The sequence below is a fragment of the Pseudophryne corroboree genome, chromosome 2, assembly GCF_028390025.1.
Source record: "Pseudophryne corroboree isolate aPseCor3 chromosome 2, aPseCor3.hap2, whole genome shotgun sequence".
Classification (NCBI taxonomy): Eukaryota; Metazoa; Chordata; class Amphibia; order Anura; family Myobatrachidae; genus Pseudophryne; species Pseudophryne corroboree.
The window spans coordinates 21020316-21047623 of record NC_086445.1 but is presented as its reverse complement, the minus strand read 5'-3'; the positions used below and the strand labels follow the sequence as shown (position 1 = coordinate 21047623).

General features: G+C 49.8%; 1 protein-coding gene across 1 annotated transcript in view; it reads right to left on the bottom strand.

The window, feature by feature from the left end:
• The window catches only part of PDE2A (phosphodiesterase 2A), an 859648-nt gene extending 840705 nt beyond the window's left edge, over positions 1 to 18943 (bottom strand). Inside the window, exon 1 of the mRNA XM_063950594.1 lies at positions 18573 to 18943. Within this exon, the coding sequence (XP_063806664.1) occupies positions 18573 to 18640 (68 nt within the window). The 5' untranslated portion in view covers positions 18641 to 18943. The remainder of the gene's footprint in view (positions 1 to 18572) is intronic.
• Between the last annotated feature and the right edge of the window lie 8365 nt (positions 18944 to 27308).

The window sequence follows — 27308 nt, the reverse complement described above, 5'->3', positions numbered from 1 at the left end:
TTGCAGTGCCCCTGTAAACATTATGCCACATTGTAGTGCCCCCTATACACATTATGTCACATTGTATATATGGGGCGGTATTCAAATGATATGTCATGCCTAATCTCCTTTCTAAAGTGATCCCCGTTATCGCACATATCGCACCCATAGAAAGCAGGTTTAGCTGCGTAAAGGGTTGGGCACCTCACTACCCCAGGGGTAGCAAGCTGAAATGATGATATCACACCCATCAGCAGAAACAGAACAGGTGTGGAAGGGAGAAGGGGGTGAAAAGAATTGAATACTGCCTATGGAATACAGTAAAATACATCCTGGCATACATCCATCTCTAAATGAGCGCCACGTAGAAGTTAGCGCTATCAGCTACCTCCATGCAGATGTGCAAGGAACTGATGTGACGAAACCACGCGCGGTTTTCTCCTGTTATAAGTTCTGCATTTTGTTTTTCCTGCAGGCGGAGGTAGCGACAGTCGGCTGGGTAAGATATGCACAGATCAGCCATCTTTGATTAGGTTTAATGACATTACAGAGGACAGAACAGCAACATCTACAAATAACGATGGCTTGTTCGGAGTTAATGGAGAACCGCTTTTAACTCTGACTCCTGCCTCCCGCTCCGCTGTTTGCTACTTTAGTACATAGTAGTGCAGCACTACTCAGGATCGTGAGGACAGATTTCAGTTAACAGGTTTATTTCCTGTAACAGGCAACTATGCTTGCAATGTGATTCTACTCTCCATCCATAATCGGACTCCACAAAGCACTTACAGCGGCTAAGTGGCCGGTAATAGTTACTGTGCCGGGAAACTACATTACACCAGCCGTCTCTGCACATCTGCCCCATGTAGCAGCTGGTGGTGTGAATGTGTGTGGAGGGTTGTTCATTTCCACACCTGGTTTTACATCCCGCGGGGGCAAGAATGCAGATAATCTGCGACTTTGGAGAGCCGCTGTTCAGTAAAAAACCCCCCCAATCTCTGCAGAGTTCCCAGGGAAGAATGCAAAAGGAGGGGGTCACAGTGGGCGAGCTTCACTGCACAATTACCCCAGTGGGAGTTTCTCTCTCAGAGCACGTGATGTCCTTTTCCATGCAACATACAATGGGAGGCCCTGCAGCTTTGCCGGCCTATCATCGCCTCAGCCAATGCGACAGTCTACCCGTGGGTTCTATTGTTTCAGGAAAACCCAGTGACAAGAGGACGCGCTGCAGTGCTATTAAGGGAATGCATAAACATCCGCGTCCGGTTTTACATTTTTGTGTTTGGATGAACTGATGCCATGTTACAGGATGTGTTTGAAAATTGACAGTTGGGAGCTGATTGGCTGGTACTTTATCACTCTATGGGGTATATTCAATAAGAGTCGGGTCCATTCCGACATGCAGTTGTCGGAATGGACCCGACAACCCCTATTCAAAGAGCGGCCAAATCCGACTGTCGGATTTGGCCGTTCCCTGTGTCCTGTCCTGCCGCTGCTGTCAGCGGCTGCCGAGTGCGCTGACAGCAGTGGCGGGGGGAGCAGTGTGTGGCAGCCGGCGGGGGGAGTAGTGTGCAGCAGCTGGCAGGGAGAGTAGTGTACAGCGGCTGGCAGGGAGAGTAGTGTGCAGCGGCCGGCGGGGGGAGCAGTGTGCGGCAGCCGGCGGGGGAGCAGTGTGCGGCGGCCGGCGGAGGAGCTTCAAGTCGGATTGCATTTGTTGGAAAGGGGGCCAAAACCTGTCGGATTTGGCCCCGTTTCCGACAGCAGCAGGTGGATCGGCGGCTATTCCGCCGATCCACCTGCTTTCCGACAGCATTCCGACAAGTCGGGTTTCCCGACTTGTCGGAAAAGATGTGCCCCTATTGAATAGGTCGGAATCCCTTTCCGACCTATTCCAGTCAGAAACCGCCTTCTTTCCGACAAGACGGCAGTTTCCGACTCTTATTGAATAGAGCCCTTTATCAGGGCCGAAACTATGATTTTCGTCACCCGGGGCAAGCAATAGTTTGCGCCCCCCAAAGAAAAAAAAAGCAAGAAAAAAAAACCAAGAGTATATAACAAACTCTGTCAGACTAAAATATCAGATTACCAGGAAATTTGAAAAAAGGGGATATTATTGGACAATATTCCTCTATGTGCCTCATATGCCCTACAGTATGCGTCACATGCCCTGCCAGTGGGTTCAACTACATGATCCACTGTGTGTCCCCATACATTGCACTATATCATAACACTTCGTCACTGCACTACATTCCCCTATCCACTGCACTAGATCACTATACTACATCCCCTACATGCTGAACTACATCACTACACTACATGCCCCTATGCACTGCACTACATACCCTATATGCTACACTACATCACTACACTACATCCCCTTATATGCTACACCACATTAGTGCACTACATGCCCCTATATACTGAAATACATTACTACACTACATACCCTATATGGTACACTACATCACCACACTACATACCCTATATGGTACACTACATCACTACACTACATATCCCTATAAGCTACACCAAATCCCCCCATCTGGGAGGCAAAACGGAGCTTGATACTGCTTGCTGAGAGCACAGTGAGCTTCTATAGCTTGTACAGTGTACCACACGCTAGTTGCAGCACTGCGTGGCAAAGAAGAGAGTTTAAGACAGTAGCTGGCATAGGAGAGATCCCAGGTACTAGAGCTCACCCGCACAGCATTGGAGCCAGCTGTGGGCAGACAGGTGGGTCAGAGTCATTGCCAAGGGTGCTGTCTGCTGCCTCACTGCCAGTAAAAAAACAAAGAGCAAAAAAAAACACCTGTTCCTCTGTAACTCCTTGGCGCCCCCTCAAATCATGCACCCGGTGCACGTGCCCCCTTAGCCCCCCCCCCTAGTTACGGCCCTGCCTTTATCCGTTTTCACTTTAACACTTTTTAAGGCTTAACATGTGGGCCAATATTTGTTATTTAATAGCCTTTGAAAAACACTCGTGCCGTGAGCCCCATTTTCAAAAGAGGGTTCCGGGAAACCAACGTGACATCGCAGCGCCTGAGACTGAGGTTCTACTTACTAAGCCTTGGAGATAAAGGGGACGGAGATAAAGTTCCAGTCAACCAGCTCCTAACTGTCATTTTTCAAACCCAGCCTGTAACATGACAGTTAGGAGCTGATTGGCTGGTGCTCCATCCAAGGCTTACTACATAGACCCCTGAATGTGTTACACAAAACTATAAAAAGGAAGAAGAAGGAAGAAGTGAAGTGACTGAGAAATACAGTTGGAGGGGGATTTATTGCATTGCAAAGTCGGTGAAGTGTGACAGACCTAGAGTACATCTATAGCTCTCTCATTACAGGTCCATGGTCTAGTTTACACAAGGTGGGGATTAAAATGTTTTTGGGGCAACCCTTGTTTTCCCTGTCACTTTAGATGGGGCGATATGCAGATGTTATTTCCCGCACCCGTTGCGCCCCAACAGCGCTGGCTAAACCCGACTAAAGTATTGGGTGAGGCAAGAAAAATGTGTAAATAGCCAGATTATTCTGCTGTCCTCCTCATATCCATCGCACCCAAGGGGAGAAAGGTGATTGGCTTATATATGGAACCATGGGAGAGATGTATCAAACCTTCTAAATAGAGAAGTTGCCCATAGCAACCAATCAGGTTCTCGCTGTTTTTTAGAATGTACTTTATGAATGATAGCTAGAAGCTGATTGGTTGGTATGAGAATCTTCTCCACTATATAGAAGGTTTGCTACACCCCCCTCCATATCTTCATCTACATATCATGCTTCCGGGCTGTGACCATTAGAGATGAGATCCGAACCCCTCCCCTATCCGGGGCAGTCAAGCCTGGGGCTCGGATCTGCCCCGGCTGCTTCATGCCCGGCCTGAGCCTAACAGGCGAGATCCCGCTAGCGGTCCCCTCCGCAGTGCTGTCCTGGCGGCCAGCTGTTTAGTACATCCCGCCCTGTATACGACCACTTTCACTTTTGTACCAATCTAATGAAAATATGTGTGTCAGGTAAAGGTTAATATGGAAGAGTTATAGGTGCGATACAGAGGTGAACGCAGAAGCAGCCGTGTCAGCTGGTGGTCGCCCTTCTGCCACTTTATGCAAATGGCACTACAAAGCCCCTCCCTGGTGTACTTCTGTGCATCCAAATGTGCCCACTGTCAGCGTCCATACACCGTTATACCCCTAGAGCGTCCTAGTGCACCATTGGCCGCACCAATGAACCTGTGCCATCCCTATAGCAGGCGCAGTTTTTCCATCTGCATATGGCCACCTGTGTGAGCGGTTGAGCGTCTGTGCATGCTGCCACTTTCCCCGATGCACCTGCGACACTCCCATAGCACACACATAAGACGTCTCTGTGCATGCGCTAAGCCACCTCCCAGTCCATCACTTTTCCAAGACATTTCTGATACCGTCGGTCTCAATAACAACAGCGCCATTGTGCGTACTCGCTGTGTACCGCAGGCACCGTAGAGGGTTTTCAGGGATTTTTGCGCACACTCAGTAGCAAAATAAGCTCTCAACTACCTGACCACCAGCAATGCGTGCAGCTGTGGATGAGGCCCATAATGTGCTCAAGTCATTTGTCACATATAAAGATCGCTGGGGTCTGGGAGCACATGAAATACATAACTGATGCTGTGTAAGCGCTCGTGCCCCCTGCATGTCCTGTGGCTGATGTGAGCCGTGTTGGGGAATGCAGAGGGCTCAGGGCCTGTGGCTGATGTGAGCCGCGTTGGGGTCTGCAGAGGACTCAGGGCCTGTGGCTGATGTGAGCCGTGTTGGGGAATGCAGAGGGCTCAGGGCCTGTGGCTGATGTGAGCCATGTTGGGGCCTGCAGAGGACTCAGGGCCTGTGGCTGATGTGAGCCGTGTTGGGGCCTGCAGAGGGCTCAGGGCCTGTGGCTGATGTGAGCCACGTTGGGGCCTGCAGAGGACTCAGGGCCTGTGGCTGATGTGAGCCGCTCTGGGGTCTGCAGAGGGCTCAGGGCCTGTGGCTGATGTGAGCCGCTCTGGGGTCTGCAGAGGGCTCAGGGCCTGTGGCTGATGTGAGCCGCTCTGGGGTCTGCAGAGGACTCAGGGCCTGTGGCTGATGTGAGCCGTGTTGGGGAATGCAGAGGGCTCAGGGCCTGTGGCTGATGTGAGCCGCTCTGGGGTCTGCAGAGGGCTCAGGGCCTGTGGCTGATGTGAGCCGCTCTGGGGCCTGCAGAGGGCTCAGGGCCTGTGGCTGGTGTGAGCCGTGTTGGGGAATGCAGAGGACTCAGGGCCTGTGGCTGATGTGAGCCGTGTTGGGGCCTGCAGAGGACTCAGGGCCTGTGGCTGATGTGAGCCGTGTTGGGGCCTGCAGAGGACTCAGGGCCTGTGGCTGATGTGAGCTGCAGTGGGGCCTGCAGAGGACTCAGGGCCTGTGGCTGATGTGAGCCGTGTTGGGGCCTGCAGAGGACTCAGGGCCTGTGGCTGATGTGAGCCGTGTTGGGGCCTGCAGAGGACTCAGGGCCTGTGGCTGATGTGAGCCGTGTTGGGGCCTGCAGAGGATTCAGGGCCTGTGGCTGATGTGAGCCGCTCTGGGGCCTGCAGAGGACTCAGGGCCTGTGGCTGATGTGAGCCGCTCTGGAGCCTGCAGAGGGCTCAGGGCCTGTGGCTGATGTGAGCCGCTCTGGGGCCTGCAGAGGGCTCAGGGCCTGTGGCTGATGTGAGCCGCTCTGGGGCCTACAGAGGACTCAGGGCCTGTGGCTGATGTGAGCCGTGTTGGGGCCTACAGAGGACTCAGGGCCTGTGGCTGATGTGAGCCGCTCTGGGGCCTGCAGAGGACTCAGGGCCTGTGGCTGATGTGAGCCGTGTTGGGGCCTACAGAGGACTCAGGGCCTGTGGCTGATGTGAGCCGTGTTGGGGCCTACAGAGGGCTCAGGGCCTGTGGCGGAGATCTTGCTGCGCCGCTCTCCCTTTGCATAGAGAATCTCCCCGTGAGCGGAGCTGCTGATGGTAATTAAGCATTGTATTATCCAGAAATTGGGAGGGACAAATTGATCTAAGGGAGATAAGAGTAAATAATTAATTAGCAATCATTAATTTTTCAGCTATTTTGTCTTATGCGCTGATTTACCGGCTTGGTTAGCAGACGTCACGCTCCAGCCTGACCAGACGCGAGGAGGATTTCTCCTCCTGAATCGCTGTGATCGATAAATACTCGTCTAATGTAAGCATGTATCTGAGAGATGTAAGTCCGGAAACATTTGAGCCGCGGTAGATTGGGGACGATACTCAAAGTGCTGAGATTTATCAAATAAGAATGCTGGGGAAAATAGACAGTAAACGGGACAGGAGAAATAAAAACTAATACAACCCTCACCCCCCCAAAAGAACAAAAACAAACAAGTATAACTATAAACCACGCAGTGAGCCATAAGGTCAAAAGTTGTTAAAATTAGATTGACTTTAGGGGTCTCTCACTCTTTGCCCCTCTGCTGGATTGCACGCACTACAGGCCCGACGCATGCGCAGTCCGCCGAAAATCGCTCAACTGCAACTTTCAGCGTTGAATCAGGCCCCATGCCACCAAATTGCCCCATCCGTCCTTTTGGTCATTATCAGCGCACGTGCACCCGCGCTTTACCAGAAGCAAGACATTCCTCTGAGATCCTGAGGAGCGCTGCGTAGACTTACGTGTGAACGCACAATTGGCGCTCATTCACACCCATTCTGCGCGAGCGTGGAAGAGACTGAGATGCGTATGATTCTGAATATCACACAATTCCTCATACAGCATGCTTGGCCCAGACAAATGCGTAGTGCGCCAAAATCGCAGGATCTGCCTGAAAACCCGACATGCCTGCAACTCTCAATCAAGGCTACTGATGTGTTTAATTGACAGTCAAAAGATAGGAGCGCATTTCAGTGCCGGCCGGATGTACTAAGAATCAGACGCAGGGACTCCGGCAGGAGTCAGGGGCAGATGTATTAAGCCTGTAGAAGTGATAAAGCAGTGATAAGTGCAAGGTGATAATGCGCCAGCCAATCAGCTCCTAACGGTCATTTTTCAAACCCATAATGGTTGGCTGGTGCGTTATCACCTTCCACTTATCACTTCTTTATCACTTCTCCAGGCTTAATACATCTGCCCGTCCGTCCCTGTGACGCGTACAGTACAGTTATCGCTGATGAGAGCCGCTAAATTCCCTAATAACGCTGAAATAATACTTTTCCCTAAACGGGGTCATCTGAAAGTTATAGGGTTAAAAATGTAACTTAAAAGGGAAATCCATTGAGCAGGGTTGTACTGAATGGCGGATTACCAGTGCAGCCCATTTTATTTCCATATCGCTCGACTCGGAGAGAGAACATAAATATTCATACAAAACGCCATCCATTTATTTATAGCCTATTACAGTACATTATAAGTGGGGCTGTTAATAGGGATTAATGTGGTGACATTTGGAGAGTCGCCCCGGAAAGGTTCACGTGTTTATGACGCATTCTGTCTTGTCTTGTTTGTGTGTCCGTCTATTCCCAATCCCGGTGACATTCCCGGGACAGAGAGACTCAGGAAACGGTGCTCACCGCTGCTTCTGCCCTGTCACACGCAGTCTATACGCTAGCAGCAGATAGGTCAGGACACTCACTCCTGTAGTAAATATATTTTTAATAGAAAGCAAATCTTAGACGGCTGCAACACGCAGATCACCTCCTGTCCTTTTCCAGGTCCATGACTTTAGTACAATGACAAAAGAAATTAAACCCCTTTATCAATAACTTAACAACACATTTACAGTACATTATTAGATGTAACGTTTATCAATAGCTTAACAACACATCGACAGTACATTATTAGATGTAACGTTTATCAATAGCTTAACAACACATCGACAGTACATTATTAGATGTAACGTTTATCAATAGCTTAACAACACATTGACAGTACATTATTAGATGTAACATTTATCAATAGCTTAACAACACATTGACAGTACATTATTAGATGTAATGTTTATCAATAGCTTAACAACACATTCACAGTACATTATTAGATGTAACATTTATAATTATTCTAATGATACTAAGCAAACCACTATTTGGTATTTTTAAAGGTACCAGTGTGGTGTCTTGCAGGTGTGAACAATTCTGCTTAACTGCTATGTTCAAAAGTCCCACCAGTGCCTTATGGTGGAAATCAAGCACATAGCAAAGCTGTTTTGACACCATCATTGGTGGTAAGCAAATTACAGCTACTGTATGCCTGTGTGACGTGCATTTGAATGAACAGACGCGATCATGTGCGAGGGGCCATTGGCCGGGGAGAGATCCTACGAATCCCTCTCCCGGTAAATTGTGCAGAAAGTAGCTCATAGGCTAAAAATGGGGTTATCTATGGGGGCAAGCTCTGTAATGTGAAGCTTGGTAAATACCACAACCAGCAGCTCCCATAGGAGGCGCTGTGTGGTCGAATCTGTACATATCTCTTACAGTCACACACTAGTTACATCAAGGGGAGACCTAAAATCGGAGGATATTTCCCTGAAAATAGGTATTTTCTGGGATATCCCATAAATGTATATTAATAAATAGACCCTAAGAGATTTATTTCCACCATAACACATATTTGAATTGTTCAACGGCATCGATTGTGTGACGTCACACAGCCATACACAACCATCGCACCTGATTATTCCAGTGATAATCTACAGTTTGCAGTTCATATTTACAGCGTAAAACACTCACAGAAATGTCAGCGGTTTGTTCAGTGCTGCACCGTAACTGAGGGGTCTATTTACTAAGCCTTGTATGGAGTTAAAGCGGACGGAGATAAAGTACCAGCCAATCAGCTCCTAGCTGCCATGTCACAGGCTGGGTTTGAAAAATGACAACTAGGAGCTGGTTGGCTGCTACTTTATCTCTCTCTCCACTTTATCTCACATCCAAGTAGGAGATATCTGATGGATACAGATGAGCTATTCCTGATGCTCGCCGTTCTCTGCAATATTCCTGCCCAGAGTCGCAGTAATGATATGTGCCTTGGCACCGAGTGCCCGCCATTCAAGCCCATCTGTGCCAACCACATAACCGTCTAATTGACATTTGTTGTGTTTGGCACAGAGCTCCGCGGGATGAAGATCTCTGACAAGCTCAGATTCCCTAATCACGTAGCATCAATTACCAGGAGGACTGACCGCAATTACCTATCACTACACTAGCACCCGGTGTTCCCCCGATCGGTACGCGGCCTTTGGGCGCTGGGTGCGTGCTGACCCCACACTGGGAAAGGGTTACAGTGTTTCTCCTGGAGATGATTACCATAAAGCACAATATTTAATGCATGTGGATGGGCCAGCATCTGTGAGCTTTATTACCTTGTGCAGCATCAAAATGTCAAATCAGCTCCAATTAATTGGTCTACCAAAGCGTGCATCTGTCTGTCTCCGAGCATTAATCTCCTTATCACTCACTTACTGAATGTCTCATCTTCTATTAGTTCTCCACTAATCACCGCCTGTTAAAACAGCCTTTACATGTTCCAAAATACTATATTCTCCTGCCAAGCACACATCAGAGAGAGTGCAAACAGCGCACCGCTATCAGCGGGATACAGGGACCCCGTGTCCTGCAGGGAGAGTGATGGCAAGGTGACTGCGTGGACTGCAGAGCCAGCAGGTGACTGTATTCCTGTGTAATCCGGTTAGGAGTAGGTGAGATGCCACGGTCTGTGCTGGCTCGGTGATGGGGTCTATGGGTAGCTGCCTGTGGGGTGGTCCCGGTGGTCAGCACTAAGGGGAATGGAGAATGTGAGTTCTTCCTACGCGTATCAGCTATCTGGCTTTCCTCAGGGAAAGTTACCCTGAAGAAGGCCCTGGGCCAGAGATTAGCAAAGATCTGTAAATTTGTGTCTGTGTGCGCGCAGTTCGCTAAAACACGCTATTTGCAGCCTATAGTGAGCTGCAGTCAGGGCTGGACTGGCCCACAGGGGTACAGAGGAAACCCACGATAGGCCCCACTGCCTGGGACACACACACACACACACACACACACACACACACACACACACACACACACACACACACACACACACACACCTGTGGTGTATTATCTACAGTGCATGGCTAGTATTAATCTGGTACAAGATCATGCATGTACTAGCAGTATTTACTGTGTGTGTATATATATATATATATAAGTTATATATCAAGGGGCCCTGGCCATGCACTCTCTGATAGTTAGCTAACCCTCTGTGGTGGCTGGCCACACCTTCTGTGGACACTGGACACCCCCCTAAACATGGGCCCCTGTTTTTAGGGTTTCAAAGTGGCACTACTACAGGGGGCACATACTGGGGGCACATACAGGGGGCACAGCTACAAGGGGCACAGCTACTGGGGGCAAATCTACAGGGGGCACAACTACAGGGGGCACATACTGGGGGCACTGCTACAGGGGGAACAGCTACTGGGGGGAAAATTAACTGGGGGCACAGCTGCTGGGGGTACAACTACTGGGGGCACAACTACAGGGGGGCACAAGTACAGGGGGATAACTGTGGGCATGCCCTTTCCCTATGAAGAAGCCACGCCCCTGTTTTGGGGCGCGTGCCCTCGGCGTGCACCAACTGTACTTTACCTGGGGGGAGGGGGGGTGGCGCCACAGAAAACTTTCGCCCTGGGCGCCACAAGGTCTAGAACCGGCCCTGGCTGCACACTACATAGATCTGTTCAATTGCAATACTGATTATTGCTTTTTTTAGAAATGACCAGTCACTACAGTATATATATTGTTCATCGTTTTTATGTAGGATTATATAGCTCAATGAGTAGGGTGTGTGTTTAGAATTCAAAAGGTTATAGGTTTGAATCCTGGGTATGGCAGTATATTGCAATGTGTTATTTAATAAAGGGTATTGTAACTAAATAACAGCGAGCTCTCAAGTTAAATACATGAATGCGGTATAAAGAGGATTTGTGCCCAATTCTGTTTTCTTGCAGTGGTATATAAAAGTGTATGTAATTTTATATATATATATATATATATATACAGGGTATAATGTGGGAAGGGGCATCATAGCATGGGCATTCTCTGGGATCAATATTGTCATGCCCCTTCCCCACAAGGCATGAAAAATGGTGTGGGGCGCCAATTCTCTCTCCAGAACAGGGCACCAAAAAGTCTGGTTACGGCTCTGCTGATCAGTGACTATATTAGCCACAATAAGTGCAGTGAAAATACATAGGTTTGCGGCTTTTGCAGACTTTATGTATCCTCAGAAGAAAAATGGGGCGATGTAATTGGATATTGGTGAAAAAAACATTGGTGATAGACAAACAAACAAAAAAACTGCAAATCCCCCTCCCGTTTTTAACGGCATTATTGTGGCTAATTTGATGCCCCCTAAGACTCTTTGGGGGGAATTCAAATGTTTAAAAAGTCGGTTGGGTATCTGTTTTGTCCTGTCTACTAGATAGGAAAAACCAGACACCCAATTGACTTTTCAAACAATTGAATACCCCCCTTTGAGCAATGTATTTACAGTAAGATCCTGCCGTACATCTATGGTAAAGGACATGATTATAGGACCTGTATGTAGCCTCCCACTACAGTTCTTCTCACGCCATACAATCACCCGTGTTTCTGTACTGAAATCCCCCCCCCCCAGTTATTCTGCGTCCGCCGTGTATCTGATGCACAGTATAAAACGTGCACACATGTAAGCATTGCCGGTGATATATCGCCTCAATCCGCCATCGTCAATCTCCCGCTGCGTTTAATGTTATTCATCCCGTGGCTGGAAGCTGTAGATAGCGTGATATTATTTGATGGAAATACCTCTCTATGGGATATAAAAATGTCACATGTATTAAGATAACTGCTGATAAAATAAACACTTATGGCCCCGACTAAATGAAAAGGAGGAAATAAAGGAATAGTTTTATTAAACGAATAAATTGGTCTGGAGTTTGGCGCTCTCGTGGTTCCATCTGATGCACTCCGGCTCGCTCCTTCTCAGATATCCGTGACCCTGTGTAAATATCACTCCCTGAGCTGTGAATAAACAGCCTAATCCTCTGTTTCTACATTATGTGTAGAGCTCTGCTTCTCTGACCAATGCGGAATACTCTTGCAGGCCATGTTTTCTGGATATGCTCAGTAAAAAATTATTATTGCAGTCATTACTACATATATTCATCAGCGGAGAGTCTAGGAGAGTCTAAGAACAGCAAGTAACTTTATATATGGAACAACTCCTGCTGCAATTGTTTGCATGCAGGGTAAATACCGGATGCTCCTGCATGTAGCCCACAGATATTCACACTGCAATTTATATCTGTGCTAGGACACGGCCCTCCCACATCTACAGCTGGGTACCCACCTGGGCAACTGGCCTTCGCGCCAGGTAATAAGTATACACACTTACTGATTGGCCGCTGGATGAGCCGTCCTGATGTCTCAGCTGGGCGGGCCGCCTGTACACACAGCCAGATGCGCCACTATATAATCTGCAGATATATCGGTCATCGTTGAGCTGCAGGGCCGACGTGACATGTCATCATTCACCGACATATATTGTGTACACACCTGCCGACTGGCTCGCGCTATGTCAGCTGCTCGATATTACCCAGTGTGCACCCAGCTATGGGGGCCTTTCTGAATTGATCGCTCGCTAGCTACTTTTAGCAGCTGTGCACACGCATAGTCGCCGCCCACGGGGGAGTGTATTTTCGCTTTGCAGGAGTGCGAACGCTTGTGCAGCCGAGTGGTACAAACATATTTTGTGCAGAACAAGACCAGCCCTGTAGTTACTTATCCTGTGCGATGATTGCTGCGACAAAGGTCCCGGAATTGACATCAGACACCCGCCCTGCAAACGCCTGGACACGCCTGCATTTGCCCAACCACTACCAGAAAACGGTCAGTTGACACCCATAAACGCCTTCTTCCTGTCAATCTCCTTGCGACCGGCTGTGCGGATGGATTCTTCGCTAGATCCAGTGCACAGCAGCGATGCTCTTTGTGCCCGTAGGATGCGGGTGCGCATTGCGCCGCATACGTATGCGCAGTTTTGCCATTTTTTTTATACCTGATCGCTGCGCTGCAAAAATCAGCAGCGAGCGATCAACTAGGAATAACCCCCAATATACTCTCTCTGCACCTCTTACACCTGCCCCCCCCCCCCCCCCCCCGCCATCCCCTGCAGTGCATCATGGCTCTGCCCAGCTACACAGTCACAATATGTAAAAACTCTGAAAGCGACTGAGATTATCCTACATTGATACTGGGCGAGCTGACGTCCTGACCCCTCTCCCCCGTATCTATATATCCTGCCTTATGTATATGACAGCATGCCTATCTGCAATCACCTGGGCTGTGATTCATGTGTCTGATCTATTTATACTGTGTGTGAGCAGGCGGGATGCAGCAGGGGCACCACTCTTATTCCCATCTATCCTGGTTTAAGCACTTGCTGGAAAATAATACATTTAACAACAATGAATTCATAGACACAAACAGAAAGAACACATGGCGCCGCATGTTCTCCACGCATACACTTGGCGTATTTGCCCGCGGCATGTATACAACCACTGCCCTGCCATGCTGCTCTTTGTAGTGCGGATGTTTTTGCACAACGATGCTTCTGTAGTGATAGAAATACCACAGGGCGCTCTTTATGTCATTCACCTCATTTGTGCATAATAATGTTTTGGGATCCGGTCTGAAGATCGACAGTGTCTAGGTCGACAATGTTTAGGTCGACCACTATAGGTCGACAGTCACTAGGTCGACATGGATGGAAGGTCGACAGGGTTTCTAGGTCGACATGTGCTAGGTCGACAGGTCTAAAGATCGACATGAGTTTTACAAAAAAATTTTCTTTTTTTGAATTTTTTCATACTTACCGATCCACGTGGACTACGATTGGAACGGTAAAGTGTGCCGAGCGAAGCGGTAGCGGAGCGAAGGCACCATGCCCGAAGCATGGCGAGCGAAGCGAGCCATGCGAGGGGACGCGGTGCACTAATTTGGGATCCCGGTCACTCTACGAAGAAACCGACACCCCAAAAAAATATATCCTCATGTCGACCTTTAGACCTGTCGACCTAGCACATGTCGACCTAGAAACCCTGTTGACCTTCCATCCATGTCGACCTAGTGACTGTCGACCTATAGTGGTCGACCTAAACATTGTCGACTTAGACACTGTCGATTTGATGAACCACACCCAATGTTTTATCGACATTAATTGCATTGCTTTAGTCATACACTTCCCCTCAAACAGCGCCCCTCGGTGGACGATCCCCGTTACTGCAGAGGGCCAGTAAAAGTCAATCTGCGCATAAGCATGGTGGGAAATTGCAGCATTATACACCTGCGCAATCACTGCAATAATTACACCGTAGCAGAGTGAGGTTTATAGCGCAGAAATATTTCGCTTGTTCCCTGGATACAATGACAAGACGGAGGAGACAATGCAGAAACCACAGATTCCACGTACAGGTCTCACAGCAGAAAACATTCCTCTTATCACAGAAGCCAAAAATAAACCGCAGCGGAGGACTGTGGGAAACCTTCCATATTGGTTAACCCTTGCGTAGCTGGCACACTGGGAATAGCAGATGCCCAGGGGCCTCTTGGTGCTACAGTGTTATTGCTAAATGCCAACGTTAGTGTAAAACTCTATTTTGAGCCTTTGTTACCAGCAGCTGCTGCACCGATTGAGCTCGTACGGTATAATTACAATCTCGCTCTCTGGAAGTACCCGGAAACTATTTCCTGAAAATGCTTTCCCCAAAAGTAGCCCCCATTATATCAGGCGCCATATAGGGAACCGGTCACAGAATAGGGAAAGCAGCTGCTTATATTAATGGAAAAGCACATTATACAGTATATATATATATATATATATATATATATATATATACAAAACTGTCCTTGAACCAGTGAACAGTGAACGCTTAGGCTTTTTTCTAGCTAGACTAAATGGAAATCATACAGTATATATATATATATATATATATATATATATATAGCACACATATACATAGAAATACCAGATTTTTTTAATTTTCCATTATTCGAACAATACTCACTGCTGCCAGTGTATTATGTTTTCCGATGTTCTCATCATTAAATAACCTTAGTAATTAGATAGTAAGCTCTGAGGCCCAGTGCCATTGATCTTAGTATTGGTATTGTGGGGGTCATTCTGAGTTGATCGCTCGCTAGCTACTTTTTGCAGCACTGCGAGCAGCACCCGCCCTGCAAACGATTGGACACGCCTGCGTTTTTCCAAACACTCCCATAAAACGGTCAGTTGCCACCCACAAATGCCTCCTTCCTGTCAATCTCCTTGCGATCGGCTGTGCGAATGGATTCTTCGTTAAATCCATCGCTCAGCAACGATCCGCTTTGTACCCGTACAATGCGCCTGCGCACTACAGTGCATACGCATGCGCAGTTTTGACCTGATCGTACCGCAGCGAAAAAAAGTAGCGTGCGATCAGGTCGGAATGACCCCCTGTGTTGGAGGCACTGAGAATGTCACTCTGTAGAGGAGATGGTGTCTCGGCTGCGGAGGTGTCGCTGGGACCTATGGCCTATAATGTACAGCACCTGTACATTATATAATGAGCTATCTGGGATGTACTGCCTGGACTTGGCTTTATTTCTCAATATGTAGAATGAAAACTGTGGAATATAAAATAATGAATGTGCGTAGACAGTGCATTGCACCAAGCTCCTGTGTGGAAGGTGATCCTACCTGTGGGTGTTACATACACAGTGCCCAGCGGTGGCGGTGCCAGGCTCTCCTGGCATATACCACTCACACAGTGTCCCCGTGTAACCGGAGAAACGTTCCCTGCCTCCACCTCTCATCTAGATGCTTAATCTGCCTATTGCACAGCTTCAATTATTCATAGGATCCCTGTGAGGGACACTGGAGGAATGATAGCGGGCGGTGATTGTATCCGCACAGCTTATCGCAGGACACATTCACACCCAGCCAACGTGAGGCTTCCAGAAGCTGCTGTCCTCACACACATACCTCGCACCTCACACCCAGCCAACGTGAGGCCTCCAGAAGCTGCTGTCCTCACACACATACCTCGCACCTCACACCCAGCCAACGTGAGGCCTCCAGAAGCTGCTGTCCTCACACACATACCTCGCACCTCACACCCAGCCAACGTGAGGCTTCCAGAAGCTGCTGTCCTCACACACATACCTCGCACCTCACACCCAGCCAACGTGAGGCCTCCAGAAGCTGCTGTCCTCACACACATACCTCGCACCTCACACCCAGCCAACGTGAGGCTTCCAGAAGCTGCTGTCCTCACACACATACCTTGCACCTCACACCCAGCCAACGTGAGGCCTCCAGAAGCTGCTGTCCTCACACACATACCTCGCACCTCACACCCAGCCAACGTGAGGCCCCCAGTAGCTGCTGTCCTCACACACACATACCTCGCACCTCACACCCAGCCAACGTGAGGCCCCCAGAAGCTGCTGTCCTCACACACACATACCTCGCACCTCACACCCAGCCAATGCGAGGCCCCCAGCAGCTGCTGTCCTCACACACATACCTCGCACCTCACACCCAGCCAACGTGAGGCCCCCAGTAGCTGCTGTCCTCTCCTCACACACACATACCTCGCACCACACACCCAGCCAACGTGAGGCCTCCAGTAGTTGCTGTCCTCACACACATACCTCGCACCTCACACCCAGCCAACGTGAGGCCCAGAAGCTGCTGTCCTCACACACACGCATACCTCGCACCTCACACCCAGCCAACGTGAGGCCTCCAGAAGCTGCTGTCCTCACACACATACCTCGCACCTCACACCCAGCCAACGTGAGGCCCCCAGAAGCTGCTGTCCTCACACACATACCTCGCACCTCACACCCAGCCAACGTGAGGCCCCCAGCAGCTGCTGTCCTCACACACACATACCTCGCACCTCACACCCAGCCAACATGAGGCCCCCAGTAGCTGCTGTCCTCACACACACATACCTCGCACCTCACACCCAGCCAATGTGAGGCCCCCAGCAGCTGCTGTCCTCACACACACGCATACCTCGCACCTCACACCCAGCCAACGTGAGGCCCCCAGAAGCTGCTGTCCTTACACACACATACCTCGCACCTCACACCCAGCCAACGTGAGGCCCCCAGCAGCTGCTGTCCTCACACACACATACATCGCACCTCACACCCAGCCAACGTGATGCCCCCAGTAGCTGCTGTCCTCACACACACATACCTCGCACCTCACACCCAGCCAACGTGAGGCCCCCAGTAGCTGCTGTCCTCACACACATACCTCAAACCTCACACCCAGCCAACGTGATGCCCCCAGTAGCTGCTGTCCTCACACACACATACCTCGCACCTCACACCCAGCCAACGTGAGGCCCCCAGAAGCTGCTGTCCTCACACACACATACCTCGCACCTCACACCCAGCCAACGTGAGGCCCCCAGTAGCTGCTGTCCTCACACACATACCTCAAACCTCACACCCAGCCAACGTGAGGCCTCCAGAAGCTACTGTCCTCACACACATACCTCGCACCTCACACCCAGCCAACGTGAGGCCCCCAAAAGCTGCTGTCCTCACACACATACCTCGAACCTCACACCCAGCCAACGTGAGGCCCAGAAGCTGCTGTCCTCACACACACACCTCGCACCTCACACCCAGCCAATGTGAGGCCCCCAGAAGCTGCTGTCTTCACACACATACCTCAAACCTCACACCCAGCCAACGTGAGGCCCCCAGAAGCTGCTGTCCTCACACACATACCTCGAACCTCACACCCAGCCAACGTGAGGCCCCCAGAAGCTGCTGTCCTCACACCTCGTACCTCACACCTCAGCCAATATGAGCCCCCAGTAGCTGATGGTGTCCTATACTAGATACAGGACATGCTGGAGAAACGTCCTCACATGGGACTTGTTCTACAGGTGTTGCAGCTGCTGTCCTCTCACAGACGTCGCACCTCACACCTCAGCCAGCAAAGTAGCTGTCTGACATGTTCCTCCCACACCCCCAGGATACATGCCTGCCATTACTGTACTAATGTGCGCACAATGAGTGATTGCAGCCCTGTCACAATGCAGAACAGAGATATACTGGTCTAGACCAGTACATCCATCAGCACGCAGCTGACCTTACCGGGACGCCGCGACCTTGCTCCGTCTACTGGCACAGGTCAAATGGGAACCAGTTAGTGTCAGGCGTGCGACCGATAAAAGCCGCCATTGTCTTCTGGCAACATAGGATCACTGAGACAATGAATAAAACAGATTTCTCCTAGGGCTGACCCCGATGACCTCTATCCGCATGCCATTATATGGGTGGTGGGGATGAACAATTCCATACTCATTACTGATTTATACTAACACAGAGTACAGCGTAACATATTCCGGAGTACACCCCGGGTACATCATGCACACGTGACTCGCACACCCCACATGTCAGGAGTAGTAACCACCAGAACCGGTCACACTAGTTGCTCAGTCACTCACGTCACCCCCCCCCCCCGAATGTCCCATGCAGAAGGCAGCACAAGTTGTCAGCAGGGGAGGCTGGCACTTACATATCAGAAGTGGCAGGCTGGTACTGCTGGCTCCGGCACAGGATGGAGTGTCCGCACGCCTGGCCCATCCCTGCTCATCCTCTCACCAGTGGCCCCAGCACAGAGGAGTGGAGGCAGCTCCACGCCAAAAGTCCCAGCTGGAATGAGAAGTAGTATCCGGCAGTCCCCGTGGTCCTCAGCTGGGGAGATAATGGAGCAATAAGGAGCTGTCTCTCCCTGTACTGGCAGAGAGGGTGTATGAAGGCTAATGCTGTAACAGATCTTAGTGCAGCTTTGCTGATACATGCAGAGGAGGGAGTGAGGGGAGCAGCGTGTGTAGATGAATGACAGTGTGTGTGTGTGAGGGAGAGTGTGTACATGTGTATTATATGAGCATGCATCGGTGTGTGTGTGTGTGTGTGCAGGGGCTCTCATCAGATGGCCGGCTAATCAATGCTGGGCCTACAGTCACCTCTCACTGGTCACATCTGAGGCTGCAGCCCCGTGCCCCCATATTCTTACCGGATAGGAAGGGGGGTGATTATGGTCTGCTTTACTTGGGGGGACACACAGGGTGAGAATCAGACTTTTCCTCCCAAATGCATTTCACTGGCTCACACGCAGGCTCATGGTGTTACTGACTCCTGTGGTGATGGCGTTACTGACTCCTGTGGAGATTGCATTACTGACTCCTGTGGTGATGGCGTTACTGACTCCTGTGGTGATTGTGTTACTGACTCCTGTGGTGATGGCGTTACTGGCTCCTGTGGTGATGGAGTTACTGACTCCTGTGGTGATGGAGTTACTGACTCCTGTGGTGATGGCGTTACTGACTCCTGTGGTGATGGCGTTACTGACTCCTGTGGTGATGGCATTACTGACTCCTGTGGTGATTGTGTTACTGACTCCTGTGGTGATGGCGTTACTGACTCCTGTGGTGTTGGCGTTACTGACTCCTGTGGTGATGGCGTTACTGACTCCTGTGGTGATGGCATTACTGACTCCTGTGGTGATGGCGTTACTGACTCCTGTGGTGTTGGCGTTACTGACTCCTGTGGTGATGGTGTTACTGACTCCTGTGGTGATGGCGTAACTGACTCCTGTGGAGATGGCATTACTGACTCCTGTGGTGATGGCGTTACTGACTCCTGTGGTGTTGGCGTTACTGACTCCTGTGGTGATGGTGTTACTGACTCCTGTGGTGATGGCATTACTGACTCCTGTGGTGATGGCATTACTGACTCCTGTGGTGATTGTGTTACTGACTCCTGTGGTGATGGCGTTACTGACTCCTGTGGAGATGGCGTTACTGACTCCTGTGGTGATGGCGTTACTGACTCCTGTGGTGATGGCGTTACTGACTCCTGTGGTGATTGTGTTACTGACTCCTGTGGTGATTGTGTTACTGACTCCTGTGGTGATGGCGTTACTGACTCCTGTGGTGATGGCGTTACTGACTCCTGTGGTGATGGCGTTACTGACTCCTGTGGAGATGGTGTCACTGACTCCTGTGGTGATTGTGTTACTGACTCCTGTGGTGATTGTGTTACTAACACCTGTGGTGATGGCGTTACTGACTCCTGTGGTGATGGCGTTACTGACTTCTGTGGTGATGGCGTTACTGACTCCTGTGGAGATGGCGTTACTGACTCCCGTGGTGATGGAGTTACTGACTCCTGTGGTGATGGCGTTACTGACTCCTGTGGTGATGGCGTTACTGACTCCTGTGGTGATGGCGTTACTGACTCCTGTGGAGATGGCGTTACTGACTCCTTTGGTGATGGAGTTACTGACTCATGTAGAGATGGCATTACTGACTCCCGTGGTGATGGAGTTACTGGCTCCTGTGGTGATGGCGTTACTGACTCCTGTGGTGATGGCGTTACTGACTCCTGTGGTGATGGCGTTACTGACTTATGTGGTGATGGCATTACTGACTCCTGTGGTGATTGTGTTACTGACTTCTGTGGTGATTGTGTTACTGACTCCTGTGGTGATGGTGTTACTGACTCCTGTGGTGATTGTGTTACTGACTCCTATGGTGATGGCATTACAGACTCCTGTAGTGATGGCGTTACTGACTCCTGTGGTGATTGTGTTACTGACTCATGTGGTGATGGCGTTACTGACTCCTGTGGTGATGGAGTTACTGACTCATGTAGAGATGGCATTACTGACTCCCGTGGTGGTGGAGTTACTGGCTCCTGTGGTGATGGCGTTACTGACTCCTGTGGTGATGGCGTTACTGACTCCTGTGGTGATGGCGTTACTGACTTATGTGGTGATGGCATTACTGACTCCTGTGGTGATTGTGTTACTGACTCCTGTTGTGATTGCGTTACTGACTCCTGTGGTGATGGTGTTACTGACTCCTGTGGTGATGGCGTTACTGACTCCTGTGGTGATTGTGTTACTGACTCCTGTGGTGATGGTGTTACTGACTCCTGTGGTGATGGCATTACTGACTCCTGTGGTGATGGCGTTACTGACTCCTGTGGTGATGGCGTTACTGACTCCTGTGGTGATGGCGTTACTGACTCATGTGGAGATGGCATTACTGACTCCTGTGGTGATGGAGTTACTGGCTCCTGTGGTGATGGCGTTACTGACTCCTCTGGTGATGGCGTTACTGACTCCTGTGGTGATGGCGTTACTGACTCATGTGGTGATGGCGTTACTGACTCCTGTGGTGATTGTGTTACTGACTCCTGTGGTGATGGCGTTACTGACTCCTGTGGTGATGGCATTACTGACTCCTGTGGTGATGGCGTTACTGACTCCTGTGGTGATGGTGTTACTGACTCCTATGGTGATGGCATTACTGACTCCTGTGGTGATGGCGTTACTGACTCCTGTGGTGATGGCGTTACTGACTCCTGTGGTGATGGCGTTACTGACTCCTGTGGTGATGGCGTTACTGACTCCTGTGGTGATGGCGTTACTGACTCCTGTGGTGATGGCGTTACTGACTCCTGTAGTGATGGTGTTACTGACTCCTGTGGTGATTGTGTTACTGACTCCTGTGGTGATGGCGTTACTGACTCCTGTGGTGATGGCGTTACTGACTCCTGTGGTGATTGTGTTACTGACTCCTGTGGTGATTGTGTTACTGACTCCTGTGGTGATGGCGTTACTGACTCCTGTGGTGATGGCGTTACTGGCTCATGTGGTGATGGTGTTACTGACTCCTCTGGTGATTGTGTTACTGACTCCTGTGGTGATGGCGTTACTGACTCCTGTGGTGATGGCGTTACTGACTCCTGTGGTGATGGCGTTACAGGTGCTAAACATACTGTATATAGAAGTCAGAATGCCACAGATCCTCTTCAGCAGATGACCCGGTTGTGTTTTCCACTTATAAGCTGCAGAGTACTACTTACCTGCTACCTGCAGTACGGGCAGAAGCTGCGGTGTGACAGGTGTCAGCGGTGTGTGACGGAGGTCAGGCTGCACGGTGAACGGCTTCACCGGGGATTGGTTTATTAGCCAGGTAGAACGCAGGATGCTGGTCAGCGCAGGGTTAATGCAGCAGGTATACAACGCGGGAACGTACGATATGACAGGGCCAGCCAGGAGCTGGGTAATGCAGGTGAAGTGCGGTATCTGGAGCACACACCTGCACATACACTCAGTGATGGCAGTGGAGTGTATATAGTACCACACAGGAAATGCAGGTGCACACGCCAAAAACAAAGATCGCTGGTAATCAGAGCAATTATTATAAACTCTGTGATTTAACATGGAGTAAAATTGAGGTTCTTAGCATAATTTTTGGCCAAAAAATATAGGCTCACCTATCACGTGACCTCATCAGGTAGGTCCCTAACATTCCTAAGGTTCATGTCCAGTGCACGGGACTCCCCGAACCAGCACAACCCAAACAACCCCAAGGCATCACACTAGTGAGAAGTGCAGTCCAGCCCCCTCCCCCGCACCCAAGTGTATATAGTACCTAGTGGAAGTGACACAAAGCCATATACAGATGTGTCAATACGCCATACGGTGCAAGACACCCGGCGTGACCTCACTAAGAGGTATTGGTGGTCATTCCGAGTTGTTCGCTCGTATGCCGATTTTCGCTACGGAGCGATTAAGGCAAAAATGCGCATGCGCATGGTACGCAGTGCGCATGCGCTTAGTAATTTTACTAAGAACTTAGTAGATTTACTCACGGCAGAACGAAGAGTTTTCATCGTTGAAGTGATCGTAGTGTGATTCTGGGCGGAAACTGGCCGTTTTCTGGAGTGTGCGGAAAAACGCAGGCGTGTCAGGCAAAAACGTGGGAGTGTCTGGAGAAACGGGGGAGTGGTTGGCCGGACACTGGGCGTGTGTGTGACGTCAAACCAGGAACGAAACGGCCTGAACTGATCGCTATTTGTGAGTAGGTCTGGAGCTACTCAGAAACTGCTAAGAAATTTCTTTTCACTATTTTGCGAATCTTTCGCTTGCTATTCTGCTAAGCTAAGATTCACTCCCAGAGGGCGGCGGCCTAGCGTGTGCAATGCTGCTAAAAGCAGCTAACGAGCGAACAACTCTGAATGAGGGCCATAGTGTTTTTGCTTCTTCTACACATCGCAGACGCAGCGACACATCACTCATAGTGTACTACAAACACGCACAAAGTGGCAGATGAAGTACAACGGAACTTGGCGTGAGGAAAAGCTTAGTTTACAGAGTCACACTCGGTCACACACAGGTGTACATATGTTACACATCACGTTGACCAGTGCATCTAGCAAAGCAGTTTTGTTGTTCCCAGGTGTTTTATTCCTATGAATACGAAGCACAATTTTAGGGAAAAAGACACTCGGCGCGATGCGTTAAGGAGGACCCGGAGCGCTGCGAGGGGCTGTTGGGCGCAACTGAAGCCACACTTTCTGAGGACAGACCTGTATATGTACCGCAGTGTACCTATGGCACAGTCCCTCTCAGAAGACACTCAGAGGAGGATAGAGAGGAGGACGTGCAGTAAAGGCATGCATGCACAGTAGTGCATGAGGTCGGAGGTCACACACATGACATCAGCGCACCCCTTGTTACTATGGGGACCTTGCAGCACCAGCAGTAGGAATGAGGAGACAGCGCTGAGTCCCCCCCCCCCCCCTCCTCCTCCTCACCTGAGGCTGTCTCTGGTTACATGGCAACATAAGACATCCCAGTCCTGGATGCTTTCCTGTGACCACAAATACAGTAGGATACAGGAGAAAACATAACATGGCATAACACATCCACGTCTCCAGCCCACATTGTGGCAGTAAGGCATTGAGCACGTCACACCCTTGGCATATCAGCAAGGCGCACCTCACTGGTCACATAAATCACTCTGGGCGGGATGTACTAAGTGACATCACCACCCATTGTCACGATGCTAATCACATACAGTATATACTTACATATATGCGATTAGCATTGCGAAGCACAACTCTTCCGATAAGAGCTGCACTTCGCGATCTCCGGCGGCTCCCTGACTTCCGGGTTTCGGCCCCGGGAGTCACACTGCGCATGTGCAGAGTGACAGGGGTGGCCGCAGGGCATGCTGGGAGAGATCCGATCAGATCCCTCACATCAGCGCTGCGGCGGAGAGTATCGCCAGCCAAAGTTGGAGTTCCCCTCCGCGGTGCTGTCCCGGCGGCCGGGGCTTAGTGCATTCGGAAAAAGCAGTAAACGGGGGTTTACCGCATTTACCATTTAGTACATCCTGCCCACCGACTGAAGCGCAATGTACCAGCTCTCTTATGAATTGGTGTCTTATAGCTGTGTGCTTAGACTCACCCTAGTGCCTGGGTGCTGGAAGACAACTTACTGCAACTTTGATGTCGCACACAATTCTGACGGTGTCGTTTGGACTAAGAAGACCCAATTCACATAATTTACATTGTTTAGTGGCATGTACTCAGCAGTGGCATCACAAGCCGGGTGTGGGGAGGGCAGGTGTCACCCTCGGAAGGCAGTGACAGGAGCCGGGAGCTGCAGTGTGACTCGGCACCTGTCACAGATGAAGAGCCGGCAGACACAGGGCCCAGTCTCCGGGGGCAGTCAGCATCCCCGGGGATGTTGGACATGCCTCCGGAGTGACGGAGCGGAGGTATCTGTGATGCCACGCCCCCTTTTGTTAGGTCACTAGGCAGGCTACACTTTGTATCACCGCTTTTCATAAGAGGCACACAGCTGACAACCTCTTACGGAAACTGAGGAAGATCGCAGAATGGCTTACCCCACTTGGACTCTCCTGGGGATTTGTGGCATCGGAGAACGCCACCAATATTGTGCGTGCATTACATCTGGGCAAATTCCAGCACGTCCCTTGTTTTGCACATACCTTGAATTTGGTGGTGCAGATTTATTTAAAAAACGACAGGGGCGTGCAAGAGATGCTGTCGGTGGCCGGAAGAATTGCGGGCCACTTTCGGCATTCAGCCACCGCGTGCCGAAGACTGGAGCACCAGCAAACACTCCTGAACCTACCCCGCCATCATCTGAAGCAAGAGGTGGTAACGAGGTGGAATTCAACCCTCTATATGCTTCAGAGGATGGAGGAGCAGCAAAAGGCCATTCAAGCCTATACATCTGCCTACGATATAGGCAAAGGAGGGGGAATGCACCTGACTCAAGCGCAGTGGAGAATGATTTCAAAGTTGTGCAAGGTTCTGCAACCCTTTGAACCTGTCACACGTGAAGTCAGTTCAGACACTGCCAGCCTGAGTCAGGTCATTCCCCTCATCAGGCTTTTGCAGAAGAAGCTGGAGACATTGAAGGAGGAACTAAAACAGAGCGATTCCGCTAGGCATGTGGGACTTGTGGATGGAGCCCTTCATTCGCTTAACCAGGATTCACGGGTGGTCAATCTGTTGAAATCAGAGCATTTGGCCACCGTGCTCGATCCTAGGTTTAAAGCCTACGTTGTATCTATCTTTCCGGCAGACACAAGTCTGCACATGTTCAAAGACCTGCTGGCGAGACACTTGTCAAGTCAAGCGGAACGTGACCCATCAACAGCTCCTCCTTCACATTCTCCCGCAACTGGGGCTGCGAGGAAAAGGCTAAGAATTCCAAGCCCACCCGCTGGCTGCAGGGCATCTGGTGCGAGTGCTGACATCTGGTCCGGACTGAAGGACCTGCCAACGATTACTGACATGTCCTCTACTGTCACTGCATATGATTCTGTCACCATTGAAAGAATGGTGGAGGATTATATAAGTGACAGCATCCAAGTAGGCACGTCAGACAGTCCGTACATTTACTGGCAGGAAAAAGAGGCAATTTGGAGGCCCTTGCAGAAACTGGCTTTATTTTACCTAAGTTGCCCCCCTCCAGTGTGTACTCCGAAAGAGTGTTTAGTGCAGCCGGTCATCTTGTCAGCAATCGGCGTACGAGGTTACTTCCAGAAAATGTGGAGAAGATGATGTTCATCAAAATGAATTATAATCAATTCCTCCGTGGAGACATTCACCATCAGTTGCCTCCAGAAAGTACACAGGAACCTGAGATGGTGGATTCCAGTGGGGATGAATTAATACTCTGTGAGGAGGGGGATGTACACAGTGAAAGGGGTGAGGAATCGGAGGATGATGATGAGGTGGACATCTTGCCTCTGTAGAGCCAGTTTGAGCTAGGAGAGATTGATTGCTTCTTTTTTTGGTGGGGACCCAAACCAACCAGTCATTTCAGCCACAGTCGTGTGGCGGACCCTGTGGCTGAAATTATGGGTTTGTTAAAGTGTCCTGTTTATACAAAATAAGGGTGGGTGGGAGGGCCCAAGGACAATTCCATCTTGCACCTCTTTTTTTTATTTATTTATCTTTGCATCATGTGATGTTTGGGGCCAATTTTTATAAGTGCCATCCTGTCTGCCACTGCAGTGCCACTCCTAGATGGGCCAGGTGTTTGTGTCGGCCACTTGTGTTGCTTAGCTTAGTCACACAGTGACCTTGGTGCGCCTCTTTTTTTCTTTGCATCATGTGCTGTTTGGGAACTATTTTTTAATCTGCCATCCTGTCTGACACTGCAGTGCCACTCCTAGATGGGCCAGGTGTTTGTGCCGGACACTTGGGTCGCTTAGCTTAGTCATCCAGCGACCTCGGTGCAAATTTTAGGACTAAAAATAATATTGTGAGGTGTGAGGTGTTCAGAATAGACTGGAAATGAGTGTAAATTATAGTTATTGAGGTTAATAATACTATAGGATCAAAATTACCCCCAAATTCTATGATTTAAGCTGTTTTTGAGTTTTTTTTTTAAAAAACACCCTAATCCAAAACACACCCGAATCCGACAAAAAAATTTCAGGGAAGTTTTGCCAAAACGTGTCCGAATCCAAAACACGGCCGCGGAACCGAATCCAAAACCAAAACACAAAACCCGAAAAATTTCCGGTGCACGTCTTTAATTAAAATACAAGAGACATATACAGCGCATCCGGAAAGTACACATCGCTTCACTTTTTCCCCATTTTGTTATGTTACAGCCTTATTCCAAACTGGAATAAATAATTTTTTTCCCCTCAAAGTTCAACGCACAATACCCCATAATGACAACATGAAATTATTTTATTTTATTTATTTATTATTTTTTTTTTTAGGGGGGGGATGTGGTAAATTTATTAAAAATAAAAAACTAATGGGCCCTACACATATAAAGATCCACCGCCGAGCTGCCCGACGGCGGATATGACCGACGGGTGACCCGGCGGCGGGGGGGCAGTGATGGGGGGAGTGAAGTTTCTTCACACCCCCCGTCACCCGGCTCCATTGAAGTGCA